Source organism: Exophiala spinifera (genome assembly GCF_000836115.1).
Source record: "Exophiala spinifera strain CBS 89968 unplaced genomic scaffold supercont1.7, whole genome shotgun sequence".
NCBI classification, from domain to species: domain Eukaryota; kingdom Fungi; phylum Ascomycota; class Eurotiomycetes; order Chaetothyriales; family Herpotrichiellaceae; genus Exophiala; species Exophiala spinifera.
This window is the reverse complement of record NW_015622519.1, coordinates 1,608,264-1,625,765: the sequence shown is the minus strand read 5'-3', so window position 1 is coordinate 1,625,765 and position 17,502 is coordinate 1,608,264. Positions and strand designations below refer to the sequence as shown.

Genomic DNA, 17,502 nt, shown 5'->3' with positions numbered 1-17,502 from the left:
CCTCTGGAGCCTCAGCCAGCAATCCAATCGCCTGGCTCCCTGGTATCCGCAGTCACATTGTGCTTAGCCCTTCACTCTTGCAAGGTGCCCTCCGAGCATTCTGTGTTCATGATCGCTGCCTGGACTAATGACTGACCATCTCCCCCTGATTCAAGATCACTACTGATAACTAGAGCTTACGCTCTTTGTTCCCAGCTGTCTTTGTACTCGAATAGATCTACCTATCGTTTTTGCATATGTTGTATCGTCTTTTCAAGCAAGCATCAAAATGCACGTCAGACCTGGGAAGGCACAAGACCTCCCGGACTGCGCAACCATCTCTCGCAATGCTATGTTCGATGACAATTTGACTGCATATGTAGCTCCTCATCGCCATAATCACCCAGAATGCTTGCGTCAAGGCATTCTCCGAAGGGCCAAAAAGAGATTCTATGGCGGTGACACTCTGTGGGTTGCTGTAACGGACGACAACGATGCCGATTGGGACGGGCATGAGAAGGTCATCGGCCATCTTTCAGCAAGCTCGACCCGTGAAGCAAATTCGAAGCCCTCGGCGTTTTCATGGAAAGGTAAATGGCTCCTCTTGAGCCAACACCGCACTGGCCGGAAGTGCTAATTGTCACAGGCCTGGAAGTGCGACTTCTTCAGCTCGAAGAACTCTTCATCTGGTACACAAATTCAGACAGATCGATTTCGAGGCGCAAATGGACCGAGTTCGCATCAGGAAAGTGGACAGGATATCAAGATCCCTTTGCCAACTTCAAAGAGTACTGGCACGTCTCCCATCTGTCCGTAGATCCGGAATATCAACGACGCGGCGTTGGTACGGCTTTGATTGAGAACGTGAAGAGGCTTGCTTCCAAAGACACCCTACCCTTGGCCCTTCTTTCAAGCGTCCAAGGGAGATTCCTGTACCTGAAAAGTGGCTTTCGCGAACTCGAACAACTCAATGAAGGAACACTGTACGCCTGCCATCTCATGGCCTGGTATCCAGACTCTTCTAAATGAGTCGCCCGAGTGGAGTCGAAGGAGCAGGTTGATTCTGGCGCTCGTTCTTCTATGGTCAAAGAGATTTCGTTGCTCTCCCAAGATCCGCTGCTCGAGATTAGGTGTACTTCCCGCATCCAACTCTCTCCCCGAACCCAGCAAAATTCTCACACGCAAACCTGGCTCGCTAGCAGATTGACTCTGAAGAGCGGTACTGACTTGCGGTCTGCGTTTTGGTATTGATCGAGGTCTAGCATGCTTCGGGCAACATCTGGAATGTGAGTCTGGCGCATACTTCGGAATTCCCATTGCGGGTCATGCCCTTGCAAATAAACACCCTCAGGTCCTCACATTAACGGAAACTCTCTGAGATGAGTCAGTCTCCCTGTCCGCCAGAATGAACACTATTAGTGCTATATATATACAAACGCTCCCTTTGCCTGATTGCAGAATGTTCGTCTACGTTTGCCCATAACTCGTCTTTCGAATACACGGTATACGAACAAATATTCGACATCACGACCATCGAGAAGGGTTTATAAACTCAACTATTCGCGACGGCTGTACTATTCTGAGGTATAGAAAAGCCTCCCTACTTTTCCAATCGAACCTACGACCCTCGCAAGATGCCGTCCTCAGTATACACCTTCAACGACAGCCAAATGCCTCTCAAAGAAGCAAAAACGGCCCGCATCACCACGGATCCCGACACCTCGCTTTCCGATCGGCCAAATAACTATACAGCACTGCCAACTTCTCGGCTCTCCCGAGACGGGGATGACAAACCTCCAATTTACGCCACAACCTTTGGCATAGAGCTGGAATTCTGCCTGGCATTTAGGGAAGAGCTTTTACGTACCATACTTCAGGAATACCACACAGAAGCAGATATTGTCAAGACCTTTACTGCCCATCAGCATGATAACCTCCTGGGAAAGCTTGCTACAAACCCCATTCCCAATCCTGCTTTGGAGAAAAGGTGGCAGTATTCTTCTTGGGCACTGCATGTTCCACAAAACGATCCCGGCTGCCAGAAGAGCCTGCATCGTGAAATGTATGCCAACCTGATGACTGGAGACAAACAATACCTCCGAAGATACGTAATGGAGCCCCTTCTCATGGCACAGAAATGCCTGAACACGGCCTGTCTCGACAGCAACGTGGTTGGATGGGTGGAACCCGACCGAGATTATCCTGCAGACCCTTCTAAAGCAGAGATACCTTTTCCTGGAGCAGACAAAGACGTCCTGGTGCGAAGTGCCGTAGCAGACTATTCCAAATGGACTCTGACAAACGACTACACCTTGGTGGGGGCATTGAAAAGCCAACTAGGAAACACTTTGCAGAAACGAAACATACCGACACAACAAATCTCCAACTGGGATAGCACAGGTGTCGAGTTGATCACTCCTATCTTCGAATTCAGAAACAAAGAATCGGCATTTCAAGAAATTGAACAATATCTCGGTGCTTTGAGTTCTCCAGACATTTTTATGATGGATTCTGTATGGGCAAGCACGCATGTACACGTCGGCTTCAACTTCGACAAGCCAGCAGATATGCCCATCCTATTGTTGCAGCACCTAGCCTATATCCTTGTGTTGCACGAGGACCTCTTGTCAAAATGCCATCCCAGAAGCCGGTGTGGAGTTGAGTTGCCTGAATCCGTCCCCGAAGAGCCCAGCTGCGATCCACTCGACGATTACTTCGATCCTGACACACCTCTACCGCCTGAGCCAACCGAAGACGAACAGGAGAAAGAACATGAAGATGCGGTCCTTGCTTGGGAGGCCCAATACACTGGAGCCGGTAATGTCGACTCCAACTATTGGTACCTCCATGACAAGCTGCTAGCTCAGGCCCCCACCGACCAGCACCCCAGCATTATCAGGGACTGCATCTTCAAAGAGCACGGCAACGTCCTTGACCTGGTTGAGAACCTACAGCGGCCCATTCCCGACAAACCTGGAACAGTCCACCGAGGATACATGTACAATTTCGCCAATCTCGTGGTCATGGAGAACAACACAACATCGTGGAAGCCCATCAAGCCAACTGTGGAATTTCGCCAACACGCATGCACCACCGACATCGGCGTCATTCAACACTGGGTCGACCTCTTGGAAGCAATTGTTCGGAAAGCGGAAGAGTCGGCCGCTACCACGACAAATCACAGTAGAGAGGCAACAAATACAACACGTACATTTGCTGAGCGGGCGGCAAGCAAATACTCACGTACCTGCACAACATCGTGGCCATACACAAACATGAAGGATTTCTGTGTCGACTTTTTGAATCTCCACGAAGACGAGGGAGAATATTGGCAGACACGATATGACCAATATAAGGACGACAGGCCATCTAGGACTGTGTCCAGATAGGCTGGTACGTTGAGGTGCTGGGTGCAGATTTCGTGGAGGACAATCGGATGCTAGGAGGAAAGATGCTGTTTGGACATGTTTGGATGCTTGATTTATGTGAAAATATTAGGAAAGACCATAACGACAGGATAGTATGCATCTCTATGAGTGAAAGGTTATGTACTTAGGCATTCTTACTGGTACGACGAGGCTCGAGAGAGCCACAATTGGTTCCCCAGCATAACTTCAGCCTTGCCAAACTTGGTTGACAGCCTTGTCGGCACGTGAGTTCCGAGTGAGCCACTTAGACGTCGCCGGTGAGTGGCCGTTCTAGTGGGTCTCGTGGGCCTCTCTCTGTCGAAAGATCCTTCTCGTCCCCAGACTTTCCCACCAGGCCGCGTGTGGTAGTCATCCATCCATACCTGAGAGTTTTTTCTTTCGATGAACTTCTCACCCGTCTCCATATCTTATGGAATGAGCAAATAGCGATATTGCTTGGCTGCCATACGAGGTGATCTACTCACGTTGTAATATGCTTGCTCGATCCTCTCAACCTCATTATACGTGAAGGCATCTGTCAAAGCGCCCTGGCCTCGAGACTCGGCTCCGTCGGATGACCTCACCGCCTAACAAAGCGTCTTTCACCTGTTTGGATGAACATGTAGCCGACAACGGCGTCTCCCACGCCGCTTCTTTTGCGTCCGACACTTCTGCTAGTAGCGTCGACGTTGTGGGAAAGCCACAGTACTCGGATCCTTCGCACAATGAAGCGATAAAACAGACGGCCAAGACATACGTTAGGCCGAGCCTGGCACCGAGAATTTCAACAATTGCTCGTCGCCATTCGTTCATCGATGAAGAAGAAGATCCGGTGGCAGCGACGGTTGCTGTCAACGCTGCCTCGTCTACATCCACCAAAGTTGAAGCAGTGACATGGTCATCTCTCCCTAAGAAGGGTCAATTGGCCGTGCTGACCATTGCCCGGTTATCAGAGCCGTTGACAGAGCGTTCTCTTGCGGCATATATGTTCTATCAGTTGCGCTCCTTTGACCCAAGTCTACCGGATAGCACCATCACACGCCAGGGAGGGTTGTTGACAGCATCTTTCGCCGCCGCTCAATTTGTGACTGCCGTCTGGTGGGGGCGTGCGGCCGACACACCATGGATCGGGCGAAAGAGGGTTCTTCTCGTTGGATTGTTCGGTACCTGCGTTTCCTGTATTGGCGTTGGCTTTTCCAAATCATTCGCCCAAGCTCTGTTCTTCAGGGCTTGTGCTGGATGTCTGAATGGCAACGTTGGTGTCATGAGAACCATGATCAGCGAGATCATCAAAGAGAAAAAGTACGTGTTTCGATGCAGCAGACTCCTTAAATACAATACTAAATCCGCCCATCACAGATATCAATCGCGCGCATTCCTCCTTCTGCCCATGTGCTTCAATATTGGTAAGTTCCTGCTGACCATGGTTATGATCGACCCATATCTAACAGGATAACCCAGGTGTGGTCATCGGTCCTATTCTTGGAGGGTTTCTGGCCGACCCAATAGCTTCGTTCCCAAATGTCTTTGGCCCTGGCTCTGCCATTGGCGGTGACAGCGGCGTTGATTGGATGACTACCTTTCCATACGCGCTACCTAACGTCGTCAGCGCATTTTTCATCCTGACATCCGCTATATGTCTGTTCCTTGGCCTCGATGAGACGCACCCGGCTCTGAAGAACAGGCCAGACTACGGCCGTCGGCTGGGGAAGTTTCTATTTCGTCTTCTCTGCAGGTGGCGCGGCAAAGGGGTCGAAGAGTACGAATACACAGAGCTCTCGGACCACCAGATCGAGTTACAAGATGCAGCAGCAGCAGCAGACTTGGAGGAAGAAGCACATGAGCCACGGACCAGCGACACAGAATCGCTCCGATCAAATCAACAGCCCCACAATCCAGCAAAGCCGTTGCTGAGACGCATCTATTCCAAGAACGTCATTTTGACGCTCCTCTCTCACCACCTTCTCGCATTGCACCTCTCGGCCTTTAACGCCCTGGTCTTCCTCTTCCTCCCCGCTCCCCGCTCAGACAACAACGAGGCTCGACTTCCGTTCTCCTTCGCGGGCGGACTAGGTCTCAGCTCCGAACGGGTCGGCCTTGCAACGGCCATCATTGGAGTCATTGGCTTCCCCCTGCAGATCGCGCTGTACCCGAAGCTCAACTCCAAGCTGGGCACACTGCCCAGCTACAAGTTGTTCCTCCCCTTCTCGATCGCCTCGTACTTTCTGATGCCATACCTTGCCCTACTGCCGGACAAGGCGTACCTGGTCTGGCCTGCCCTGACGGTCGCGCTGGCACTGCAGGTCATTTCTCGGACGTTTGCGTTGCCCGGCCAGACGATCCTCGTCAACAACTGCACGCCTCATCCGAGCGTCCTGGGCACGATTCACGGCCTCGCCCAGAGCATCTCGTCGGGGGCCCGTACCGTGGGTCCCACGCTCAGTGGTTGGCTTTTGGGCGTGGGTCTCGGCAACAACTGCGTCGGCGCGGTGTGGTGGGGGATTGCGGCCGTCGCGGCTCTGAATTGGTGTTTGCTATGGCTCATCTATGAGGGTGATGCAGGAGCCGCAGCCGCAGGGGGATAACATGAATTTTTGAAATTATATATAGCAACCGCATGGGACAATGAGTTATGATTAAATAGATTCTCCCGGACGTTCTCAGATGATGATGATGATGATGAATTTTCCTCCCTTTTTTCCCGTTTGTTTCGCGGCCCAAATCTACTACACCTAGTCTCCAGACCATTTACACGCAGTTGGCGCAGTGGCCAACTTCAACCGCTTTTGGACTTACTCTTCACTCGTTATACCCAGTGTCTCTATCTGGAATGGTTTCCGTCTGCATTCGTCTACTTTGTCGACGTGGAGTGAATGACTGAAGATATCAAACCAGACCATTCAGCATGGCATCGATGTCAAGAAGGACGCTGTCACTGTCAGAGGCTCTCAAGTGTCGAGCACGCGATCTTGGACATACGTAGTTTACATGTGTATTCCGTGTATAGATAGTATACATAGGTCCTTGTTGGATACGAGCAATGCTCTACGTTAGAAGACGGCAAGCGTGGCATCTAGAGGGTATCAATCGCTATTGAAGGTGGCTCTAACTAACTAGTAAAGGCTGGAGGGCCGAAGCGATCTCGGCGCTTCCTACTAATAATGGTCCAAATGACCACCACGAGCGCGAATACACCAGCCACTGCTGCTACGACAATACCCGCTATTGTTCCTGAACTCGGGGAGGAGGAAGAGGACGAGGAGCTTGTCGAAGATTGTGCAGATGCTGTTGGCGTTGAAGTGGTCGTTGCAGCAACAGATGCCGGGAAAGGGATCAGTCCAGTTCCACTCCACATTACCTGTGCCGTAGAGATTAGCACGTCTAAATTCACCACGAGGAGAAAATGAAAATTACAATCAACAGAGAGAGAGAAAGAGAGAGAGAGAGAGATTCCTCACCGAGCACAGCTGAAAGAGAGGTACCTGACCAAGACTCTGAATGTCGCCCACACAGCTCTTGCCGAAATCATACTCGCAGCGTGAAGCAAGCGATAGCATAGAGCTGTCGGTGCAATAACACGATGACATTGCGCTATATCTCGACAAGTTTGTCGAATTGCCCGTGTAGATGTTTGCACAATTACTGGCCTCGGAATAAAAGGGCACGCAAAAGGTAGTGTAGACATCAAAACAGCTTGACTCAAGTTCGAAAACAGCTGTAGACAGCAACGTGGGTGCAGCAGTAGTGGTACTCGACGCAGCCGCCGTAGAACTTCGCGTGCTGAATACGGTGGAGGTAGGCGTCGTGGTCCCAGTCGCAGCAGGCTGTGCGTTCATAGTCACTATGACGACGGATGTCGCACCGCCACTGGGGAAGAAGGCTTTCAAACCCTGTATGACGGTAAATACGGTGGAAATCAACGTCAGAATCACCACTATAAAGGCAAGTCTATTGCGGATAGTCAATTGACGCGGTCCAAGACCCGAAATGTGATCACCTCGAGACTTACAAGAACGTCCACCAGGCGTAGGAATTCCGCCGATCTCGATAGATCAGTTTGATGAGCTTGTCGGGTTCGATATCGCGCAGAAAATGCTCGAGATACTTGATGGAAGGCCACAGATACTTGAATTCCTGTTTTGACCACCGTGCAAGACTCTCGGCGGCGCGACCAGCTGCATTCTCTTCACAGTACTCCTTCAACACACTGTCATGAGGTGAAGAAAGGTGAGGACTAGCCAGCAGATCCTTGAGGAGCTGCTTGTTCTGAGGCCCGAACAGCAGGTAGTAAGACTTCAAGATCTCTTCGCCGCGTTCGCGCCGGAAACCGAGTGAACTGTGATGAGAGAGTCTTGTTTAACTCAAGGTGCAACGAAGGCGACAAGAGTAAAAGGGGGCAGGGAGGCTGGCTTACTCGAGCGCCGCGTCAGGGGTATCGTTTTCCACCAACTTCGGCTCCAACAGATGGCGGGATGGCATGCAGAAGAGATACAGTTCATTGTTCCGTAACTGCATATGTTCACTGCAGTTGAAAGTCCAACGGAACCGCACTTGGCCGATGCGATTGATCAACCGGGCGTTCAAACGACTTTGAAAGACTTCTTCGTGTGGATCGGCCGAGGGCGCTTCCACCCACGACTCCAGCGTCGGCAACAGTCCTAACACATCTGCAATCGACCAGATGGTGAAATTTCCATCGTGATCAAGCTGGTTGTCGTTCAAGGCGAGATTGCTATAGCCTATGAAGCCTGCCTTGACCCTGCTGAAAAATACGGCTCTGATCGACTGGTTCTCAAAGCGCTCGTGAAAGTCCTCTTCCATTATCCACAGGGCAATAGAGCTGACCACGTCGTTAATGCGCTCCCTTCGCCAACGGGCCTTCGCGAACTCGTCACTGTCATCTAAAGAGAAAATAGAGCGGAGATGGTCTTCTTGTGTACGCAGATATTTGCCCACCGTGTGATTGATTCTTTCTTGGTGGCCGAAATACTCGACCGCCGTGATGAACAGTTCGACGAGGTTGCCCAGGTGCGGCTTCCCATCTGCACTGCTTCGCATAAGCCGAGTGCAGATATACTCCAGATAAGGGTCGAGCTGGTTGTTGTCCGTGTTGGATCGCTCAGCGGCAGCATCGCCGTATTGCAACGCGTTCAACAGCCTTTCGCGAAGCCGTGCATCCAGATGGAATTCTGCTCCATGGTTAGCATCCATCATCGGCAGCAAAGGGATCGGCATTATCAGCCTGCACCATCGTGTCCTCGTCCACTTTTAGTGAGGCGCTCTCTGAGTAGATGTCGACTCATTGCATGCTGAGAGCTTCGAAAGATCGCTTGGGCAGTAAGATTCCAATATTAGCCAAAGCAGGAGCGGCTGCAACGGATTTCCAGATACTTAGATCACAAAGATCAGCAAATCCCTAAGGCTTCTTTTTAGAGAGACTTCAGTCTCAGCCTGACCAAATGTGCCTTGCTTACAGGGGTGTGTGTGCGTGTATGTGTGGCCGAGGCGACCGCATCTATGCCATACGGGCGAATTGAGTTCCACACAACACTTTGCCCATGCAAGCAAGACGAATCAGCATTGGACTGGAATCCTCGAAAGGCGGCTTAAGAAGGCGAGAGAACGACCAGCTGAGGATGTTAGTCTGTCTGGAAAACGAGGCCAAAGAAACAACACCAATGAAGTCCAGTCGTGGCTGAGTGCTAGTCACAGCCCGAGCAAGCCTCACCATCCATCACCCCTTTGATCAGACGAGATTGTTTCCGTATGACTTCTTCGTTCCCTTAGTTGCAGAGACCATGCCTTGAAAGGGTGCGCGCGCTCCAGCCTCGAATCAGGTAGTGATGGCCCATGGGTGGCGAAGTATGGAAAGCTCGAGGACGATGGTGTCCAGGCTTGCCATGTCGTCTCCCAGCGAGTCGCTCTTATCTCTCGTGCACTCGTCCTCGAAAGTGTTGTTTCTGTTGTGATTCTTGACTGGGCAGCGCAACGCTCAATAGTCTTATTCGATCAACATGTCCGCTGTGACCGCGACGGAGGCTCATGATGCCGCAGACAAACGAGCATTCAATCAGGCTGAGGCTTTCACAACATCGTTGGCGCATGTCCTAAGAAGTGTTCTGCGCCTAGTCATTGCGATGCCTCAGCCCCCGTACATACTCTCTCTGCTGTCTTTGAATCTGCTATGCGAGAGTATTCGGGTAAACTCATCCGTGATAGCATACTTCAAAGATCTTGGGAATCTGTCGGTAAGCACGATTCAACCTGATCTTTCAGTCCTGTGATTGATTAAGTTCCATACTTTAGAACACCTTTTCCCAGTGCGCATACTCGGACAAGACTTATGGTCCCAGGCGGGTTCTGGGGGCTGTTGAAACCCTACTGCCCGAGAAAAAAACTATCGACCTTGGAGATTGGTCTCTCGAGACACATGGAACATCGAACTTTCCCAGAAAAGCAGCCGCTGAGGTTTTATCAGCCATTCCCGGCTCTCAAGGCTTCTGTCTCTGGCCCGACGGCAGCCTTGAAGTCATCATGCTCCCGGGTAGACTTGTCGAATGGTACAGAAAGCCTTGCCTTCCTTGCCTCGCCGGTATAAGGATTCGCTTGTCCCAATTGCAAATTGCTGGACCTGATGATGACCGAGATACGGCGGCGGCGGAGAGGACAAGACGCCTTTTGATTCACAGGCTCTCTGGACCGACGGCTACAGCCGCCACTAGACCAAAGAAACTGGGCGAAGTCAAATCTCACCGTGCTACACCAAAGAGATATCGGATACTTCGATCGCCTAATATCCGGAAATGGAGGTTTCGCAACAAAGTGAACCACCTATGCAAGCAGATAGAGCTTTCAAAGAAGGCTCCGTCGCACCCCATCTTGGAGTCGGAGTCCAGGCCGGGCATTACGGGTGTAGCTTTCTCGTCTCCACGTACTCTAGAGATTGATACCCAACCTTTGCGAGAAGAACTAACACGAGGGCGCGAAATCTCCCAGCTTCAACGGCCCAAATACAGAGATGCAACAGTGAAGGTTGTCAGGTCATCTGAAAACAGCCGACATAACGGAGGCGGCTCACAGACCCATATTTCGGCTGCGGAGAGCGAGGCTGAACCCGTCCCTGCTCCAGCGGCACCTGAATTGAATGGAGCAGCCGGTGCTAAAAGAACGGACTCGGGAACTCAGGAAGCAAATGGCTTCGTTCAAGGGCCAAGAATGGGTGCCATATCCCTCGCAAGTACTCCGCCAGAAGACGTGCCCCTACCACCAACACCTCCGCCAGCAGAGTCGCCTGAGGACGCCGTGGAGCCATCACCATCTCAAGAAGTCATGGCAACACGCTGGATTGCGTCTCCATGCAACATCAGAATCGGCACCTCAATCAGTACGGCGGGGGTCAAAGTCCGGCAGGCTAACTCGACAGAACAGTTCGTCACAATATCTACGCACGCTGCTTACGAGGGTTGTTGCAAGAAGCCGCTGCCGTATTGCAAACCGAAGAGCAGAAAGATCTTCAGCAGAAACGCCAACAAGCCGCTACCTAATTTGGTCGGCGTATTGGTACAGGATGCCAGTAGACAAGATGTTGAGGTGAAATGCCCTTGGCCAGACAACAGCATGTGGCTTGACTAATCTGTCCAGGTTGGAAAAATATTCGAGAACACAGATGTTACGTTCGCTGCGGATGATAGCCTTGTTTTTCCGAACGAGTTCCCCAACAATGTCTCGTTAGTCGGTCCACTATCATCTACAACACGCCTTGCACATCGGGCAGGCTTGGTATGGAGCGAGCGCATAAACCCCGATGGCGTGTCGCTACGGATCCTAGGTGACAATGAGCAGGCCGAATCGTTTGCGGTTGGGACTTACTTTGATAGCCCTCTCCCGGTCAAGCACGGCAAGGAAAAGTTGGAGCTATCCGCAAGAGATATTCACAGGTCGCTCCTCTACCGTCGCAACGGAAAACCTCCCCAGGATGCTGGCAAGTTTCGTGGCGCGCCGGTCGTGCTACGTGATGCAGAAGGAAAGTATAAAGAAGTGATTGGGTTCGAGGGTTTCCATTTCAAACCCATGCATGCGCAACACGAGAATCTGCGGATGGACTCAAAGGACGTCATGCAGAGGATCATCACTGGCCACGTCACAACCATATACGGCGCCATCAAGCTGACGAGAGAATTCAAACGAATATGGCAGATTGTGGATGAATAGGGATTCTTAGCATTCAAGGTTGGCCTTTTTGCTCACTAAGAGACAGTCCGGGGTAGGATGTTTATGAGACTCGTGGACGGGACCATGATGCGCTAAGTTGAGTGTTTGCTCGGCCATGGATAGTCACGACCATTTGGCCACGGCGAAAATGCCAGATATAGATATCGGCCACAGGGTCTGTATCCGGGGAGCAGACCCTACAATACCCGTCGCGACAATACAATGTTGACGTGCGTTCCTCTTGACGTTGATCCCTGGGAGATTTCTCGTGGTGGAACAAGGTTTCAAGATGATCCTCTGAGGTAGACACACTGAAGTAAAATGCCTCACAAGGTCCACTTTTGGCAAGAGAATCATGACAATATCACGGAGCTGGCTACGCTGTTCGTCTTGCAGAAGAACACATACCCCAAGAATGGGCACGGCCTTGAGAAATCGGTAGATCGATGTCATCGTCGCCTGTATCACTCGTCTTAAGGGAGTCCCCAGAGGCGGCATTGACATGGGCTGCCTGAGATTTTGCTCTCTCAGGCGTTGAGTTCCAACGCGCAGGCCCTGGGCCCACTTACGGCTATATCAAGATGCTCCTGCACTCGTATGACCCTACGGATCCATGGCCAAGTGGAGAGACGCCTACAATATAACTTGTGTACATCAGAGAAGGACAGAAAGATCCCTGGGACTCATCGAGCATAGCGGAATCTGCAAAAGCTGAATGTGGTTTCGTAAAGGTCGTTGTATTGTCCCAGAAAGATCTAGAGTTACTTCTCCTCTTTAATGTTTTTGCATATTTGTTTGCAGAGTCTCTCTCTCTCGCCATGATGGAAGTTCCATATTACAGCCCACCCCGTGCAAAACACAAGCCCGCTCAAAGCTTCCCAATCTCAAAAGCAATCCTTAATCAGCTCATTTCAAGTTCACATACACATCATAGCACTTCCGGACCATGGCGGCGTTGTGCAGCTTCGAGTCTCAGCAACGTACCCACCTGCGAAGAAGCAGGCCTGGTGTGCGCAAACCCACCAGTGACCTCTTCCCGCTTCTTGACACGGCCGAATAAACACGCCCAGAGATCCTGTGAATCTACCATCTCACCGCCATTCTTGCCTGCAGCAAGCAGTTTCGACAGATCAGCAGCCTGCAGTTCCATCGAATTTGCTGCGTCTATAGCATTCTCCTGCAACGACGTGGAGGGTGTCGCTGTGCCAGAAGCTGAAGATGACGAAGTGGCCTTGCTTTTCTTCCCGTTTCCTTTCCCTTTTCCCGAATGCTTACCGTCGGAAGTGCTCTTCAGATGGGCCAATCGTCTCGCCACGGAAATTTCGTAGATACTCTCTTCGACCGTATCGGCAATCAAGTACATCCACACCGTGGTAGGTCGGTACTGGCCAATTCGATGGACACGCGCAATGGCCTGCAGCTCGATGGCCGTGTTAATCAGGGGCTCGCAAAGAAACACGTGACTTGCCACCACGAGGTTCAGACCGGCGGAATGTGCTTTGGCATGCAAGAGAAAACACTCGATCGAAGGATCGGCCTTGAAGTTTTCAATCCCGTTCTTGGTATCGAACCGCGTAGACGAGATCTTGTACTCTGAAAATGCCCGGGCAAGGACGTCGATAAACTCGCGATACTGGGAGAAGATGATGGACTTGCAGCCTGGATCGTGCTCGCGGAGCCACAGGATATGTCGACACAGAAAGTCGATCTTACTGCCAAAGCTTGGGCCACGAAGATCGATGTCCTTGATCTGGTTCAGCATGGTGGTGCTGATATCTGAATAGATTGACTGGTCGTGAGATCGATCGGGACCGGAGGGAGAATTCATCAGAGAGGCCGACGAAGGGGACTCGGCCTGCACCGCGATCTCCGCTGGCTTGTACGCTATGTCGTGAAAGCTATTCGGATGTAGCGTGGTCTTGCAGATTGGACAGTTGCGATGTTGGGCCCACCATGTAAGCACACAGTCTTTGCAGAATTGGTGGCCGCAAGACGTCATGGTTCCAACCTCAAACTGATCAGTGCAGATTGTGCATACTCTCGGCGCCGAAGACTTGGTCTCTGTCGCCTTCATGTGAAGTAGGTACCGTAATTTGGCCGACAATGAGACGAGTTTCTTCTGATGTTTGGCTTCTTCCTTTTCGAGGTTGGCATAATGGTCGTCCGACATCGGCTTTCCGATATTTTCTTCTTCAAACGGCGCCACGGTATCGGAAATTCTCTGGAGCGCACGATAGTAATCTAGACGGCTATTCATTGTGTCGCGGAATTGGTTGACTTCTTGTTCGAGGCTGGTGAGACTTTTCGTCTGGGCGGTGTTCAGTTGTTGCATGTGCTTTAGCACGCGCTCAAGGATAGCAGCTTCATGGCCTGCTCGAACGTGACCGTTTCCCTCCTGCCACTGCAACGAAGTGACCATCTGTCTGACTTCTGCAATCAGGCCTCGCAGGCAACCAAATGTGGAGACCTTGACCCTCTTGTGTTCTCGCTCTGCAAGCAATTTGAGCATCAGCTCGGGTGCAGGCCCTTCACCTTCCTTCGCGGCTCGGAGAAACTGCTTCATCTCTTGTTTGATAAGCATGTTCTCTTGCCCGGTGAGAGCTTCGCTCCGGTCCGCAGAGAGCGCTCTGAGTGCCTCCATGTAAGCATACATTTCATCCTGATGCTTCGTAGAGCTTTCATATTCGTCACCCTGCAGCTCGACTCCCTCATCTTCGTCAATAAGGGCTTGGCTTAGAAAGTCAGCCATCTTCATCCGCAGTTCACGTAACTGTTGGGCTTGGATGTTCATGGCTTCACAATAAGCATCGATCTTGTCAAAGATTTTGCGACTCTCGATCCCACCATACCCATCCGGCGCTCCGAGATCAGGAATCGCTACGGAGCCGCTGGAAATACTGCTTTTCACCGTCGTAATCAGCTTGTTGACGTGACGTAGGTTCTCCGCAAGGAGTTCGCCACGTATAGATTTGGCTTTCTCATATGCTGTGGTTTCTTTCTTTTCGTATTCTTCAAAAGCCTCGCTTCCCTCGGTTTCAAGCTGCTTCAACTGGAAGGAGATGTTTCCCATGAAGAAGATGGCAATATGTTGTACTTCCAGCGCAGATCGTAGCCTAGCGCGCATGGTGGTCAATCGAGCACTAGTCTCTTCATTGTCGTCGTCCTCTACCTTCAGGGTTTCAGAAGTCTTTTGTTCTTGTTCGAACTGCTGACGGCATTCCTCGACGATGACGCACGCTTGCTCATACACATCTTTATAGACTGCTTGAGCTTGAGCAGTGGCTTGAGAATTTTCAAGAAGTTGTCCCCTGCGTATCATTGTCATCAGGTGAGTTCGCTGAACACCACGTACTAGGCCCTCTTGTAGATCGATCATTACGTCTAGAACCTGCTCAACCGTCCTCAAGGGGCCATTATGGCTTCTGCCTAGAGCACGACGATTGTGACCGCCGACCTCTGGGTGAAGACAAGTCTGTCGCAGACGAGTAAGCCATGTTCTCATCTTCTCAATCATCGTTGGTGATTCAGGGTCCCAGTCACCGGTTTGTGGTGCACCTGTTCGATCAAGATCGCAATCCTCACAAAGCTCCTGGAAAAGTTGAGAATAGTGTTGTTCTTCGATGGGTGTGAAGGGGATCGTAATTGTATGCCTGCTTTGAGGGGGCAGCCGCAAGTCTTCTCGAACAAAATCCTTCGTATGCCTCATAGCAACTTCGCCTAGCATATCTCTGAAAAGCGGCCGATGATAGCTTACCAGATGGTCCCACAGCCGAGTCGAGTACGACCATGGAACGCTGCGAAGAAATAGGAGCAGGCCATATAGATCTCTGTGTCCCTTTCGCAAAGGAGTGCCCGTGACTGCCCAAGCATTGACCCTAGGAATGAGGCGAGCAACAGTCGCTGCTGAAGATACACCGCTCTCAACCATCTGGGCTTCATCGAGACAAACTCTCCACCACGAAATCTGCGTGAGAGGGCTTTTTAGATGTTCATATCGCTGAGGGTTCCGGAGTTGGCGACCAGGCTTCTCACCCACATAATGAACCTCTTTAGCAATAACATTGTAGGTGGTCAGGACCACGTCCTGGTTTAGAAGCTCCTCGATGAGTTTGTCTCCCGCTTTCTTGTAGGTGCCAACACCTGGGTAATAATACACACGTAGAGAGGGAGCATGTACCTGCAGCTCCTGTTTCCATTGCTTCAGGATCGTAGGGGGGGTGATGATTAGGGTGGAAGGTGATTGACGCAAACCGATCGTGCCGCGCAATGCTGTTGGTCTAGGGTTCAGGCCGATCAAAGATATTATCTCCAACGTCTTTCCAAGGCCCATCTCATCGGCCAGAATGCCACCTTTGATAGGGCCGAATCGCTCTTGAATTGAAGACAAGTCGGTTGAGAGCAGCCCCAAAGCATGGTTGACATAGCATGTGACCCCGTCCGAGTTCTCAGCCCTATCAAATCCTTGGGGTAGAAAGTCCGCTGGAGGATCAGGCAGCAGCTGGGGCTCACCGCTAGACATCAGATCAATGCCTTCCCTGCGTAAAAGCCATCTCACGCCACGACGCTGGAAGGGAAATAACGAAGACTCCAGGAACGGGACATTGATGTCTGCAGATGCTTCCTCTGATTCTTCGGGTACGTGGACGCTATCATAGAATTGACGGGGTTCCCATGACTCAAATAAAGGACCTGGTGCGGTTTTGGGAGGGACATAGCGAGCGAGGATAGCGAACAACTTTGGGTCGACCTTGTCCCTCAGCGAGACAGTATCTTCCCACAGAATCAATGTGTTCAACTTAACTCCGCTAGCAGTAGTCTGAATGCTAGAATATGCACATGCCAGTGGCGGGGCGGCAGGATGTCTGTATCTCACAGCGGAATCGAGATGTGTCGAGTCTAGCAGTATCTGTCTGTCCGTCGCACCCAATGGCACTTTCACTCGCGCCTGTTTCAAGCCCCTTCTCTTCCCCACGCTCAAAGTGATCAGAACTTGTTCGTCCGAGTCTAAAAGAGATTCGACAGTCACGGGAAGGGGAAGGTCGTCCTCATGTAAATCTGCTGTCTCGAGATCGGTGTCGAGTACGTCTAACGTGACTTGCGCGATCGGGCTATACGTCGAAAATGGAGGAGGTAGGACGAGCTTGGCAACGTGATAAGTCTTGCGCCTTTTGGGAATAGGTTCATCGCACTCCTCCATGGCGACAACTAGTGAATATCAGATGCAATACGGTAAGTTCAAACATAAGATAGATTTTGAGGCAAAAGTGCAGGCGGCGAGCCTCAATGGAGAATCGATAACGATGCGGGGAATTTGCAGCCTTGTCAGCCTTGTCGGACCCTAGCGCGATCACGTGTCAGGCTGTGACATAGTCTCTCTCCCCAGCCTTGTCAAGAAGCCACTAAGTCACGTGTCAGGCTATCCTCGGGTCTTCCCAATGTGCAGTGAGTTTATCGAGGGTTTCCGAGGATCATACTCTCAGAGATTCCTCCCGGAGTCATGAGCTGAGCTTCCCAATCAATTACTACCTGATTGATGTCAGTCACAAAAGGTTACCTCTAAGCGTGGAGACGCTTCTCGGTTGCTACAAGGAACACAACTGATCTTTGGCCACCTCATATCCCACGCATCGCCACGCAGAATCGAGAGCTGACTTTACAGTTCTGCACAATCCCGCAACAATGGGGCAACGAGATCGGTCTCGCCCACTTCAGCCTGGGTCATCTTTGACGATGCAGGTCCAGAGCTTAGCACCCATCCTAACCCGGCTTCATTTCGCTCCGGAATCATGAACCGACAAATAAGGCCCGCATCCAGAAAATCAAAGACGTCATGAAATTGACAGGAAATCAGCCAATTCTCTGGTTGCAAGAGAACAATGTACGATGTTGATGATAATACAGAGAG

At 51.2% G+C, this 17,502-nt stretch overlaps 6 protein-coding genes across 6 annotated transcripts; 4 read left to right on the top strand and 2 right to left on the bottom strand.

Annotated features, from left to right (window-relative positions):
• Nucleotides 1-268: 268 nt before the first annotated feature.
• On the top strand, nucleotides 269-1,008 carry PV08_09579 (uncharacterized protein; the record flags this gene model as incomplete). The annotated part of the gene is made up of 2 exons (XM_016383895.1): nucleotides 269-569; nucleotides 626-1,008. The coding sequence occupies 2 exons, from the start codon at nucleotides 269-271 to the stop codon at nucleotides 1,006-1,008; spliced, it is 684 nt and encodes a 227-aa protein (XP_016232518.1).
• Nucleotides 1,009-1,613: 605 nt separating this feature from the next.
• Nucleotides 1,614-3,368, top strand: PV08_09578 (uncharacterized protein; the record flags this gene model as incomplete). The annotated part of the gene is made up of 1 exon (XM_016383894.1): nucleotides 1,614-3,368. The coding sequence occupies one exon, from the start codon at nucleotides 1,614-1,616 to the stop codon at nucleotides 3,366-3,368; it is 1,755 nt and encodes a 584-aa protein (XP_016232517.1).
• A 592-nt stretch (nucleotides 3,369-3,960) lies between these two features.
• Nucleotides 3,961-5,971, top strand: PV08_09577 (uncharacterized protein; the record flags this gene model as incomplete). The annotated part of the gene is made up of 3 exons (XM_016383893.1): nucleotides 3,961-4,688; nucleotides 4,746-4,792; nucleotides 4,848-5,971. 3 exons carry the CDS (start codon nucleotides 3,961-3,963, stop codon nucleotides 5,969-5,971), a joined length of 1,899 nt encoding a protein of 632 aa, XP_016232516.1.
• A 570-nt stretch (nucleotides 5,972-6,541) lies between these two features.
• PV08_09576 (uncharacterized protein) lies at nucleotides 6,542-8,621 on the bottom strand (the record flags this gene model as incomplete). Its single annotated transcript, XM_016383892.1, has 4 exons — nucleotides 6,542-6,744; nucleotides 6,874-7,334; nucleotides 7,396-7,722; nucleotides 7,801-8,621. 4 exons carry the CDS (start codon nucleotides 8,619-8,621, stop codon nucleotides 6,542-6,544), a joined length of 1,812 nt encoding a protein of 603 aa, XP_016232515.1.
• Nucleotides 8,622-9,400: 779 nt separating this feature from the next.
• On the top strand, nucleotides 9,401-11,597 carry PV08_09575 (uncharacterized protein; the record flags this gene model as incomplete). Its single annotated transcript, XM_016383891.1, has 3 exons — nucleotides 9,401-9,634; nucleotides 9,693-10,976; nucleotides 11,028-11,597. 3 exons carry the CDS (start codon nucleotides 9,401-9,403, stop codon nucleotides 11,595-11,597), a joined length of 2,088 nt encoding a protein of 695 aa, XP_016232514.1.
• A 928-nt stretch (nucleotides 11,598-12,525) lies between these two features.
• PV08_09574 (uncharacterized protein) lies at nucleotides 12,526-16,794 on the bottom strand (the record flags this gene model as incomplete). Its single annotated transcript, XM_016383890.1, has 1 exon — nucleotides 12,526-16,794. One exon carries the CDS (start codon nucleotides 16,792-16,794, stop codon nucleotides 12,526-12,528), a length of 4,269 nt encoding a protein of 1,422 aa, XP_016232513.1.
• Nucleotides 16,795-17,502: the final 708 nt, after the last annotated feature.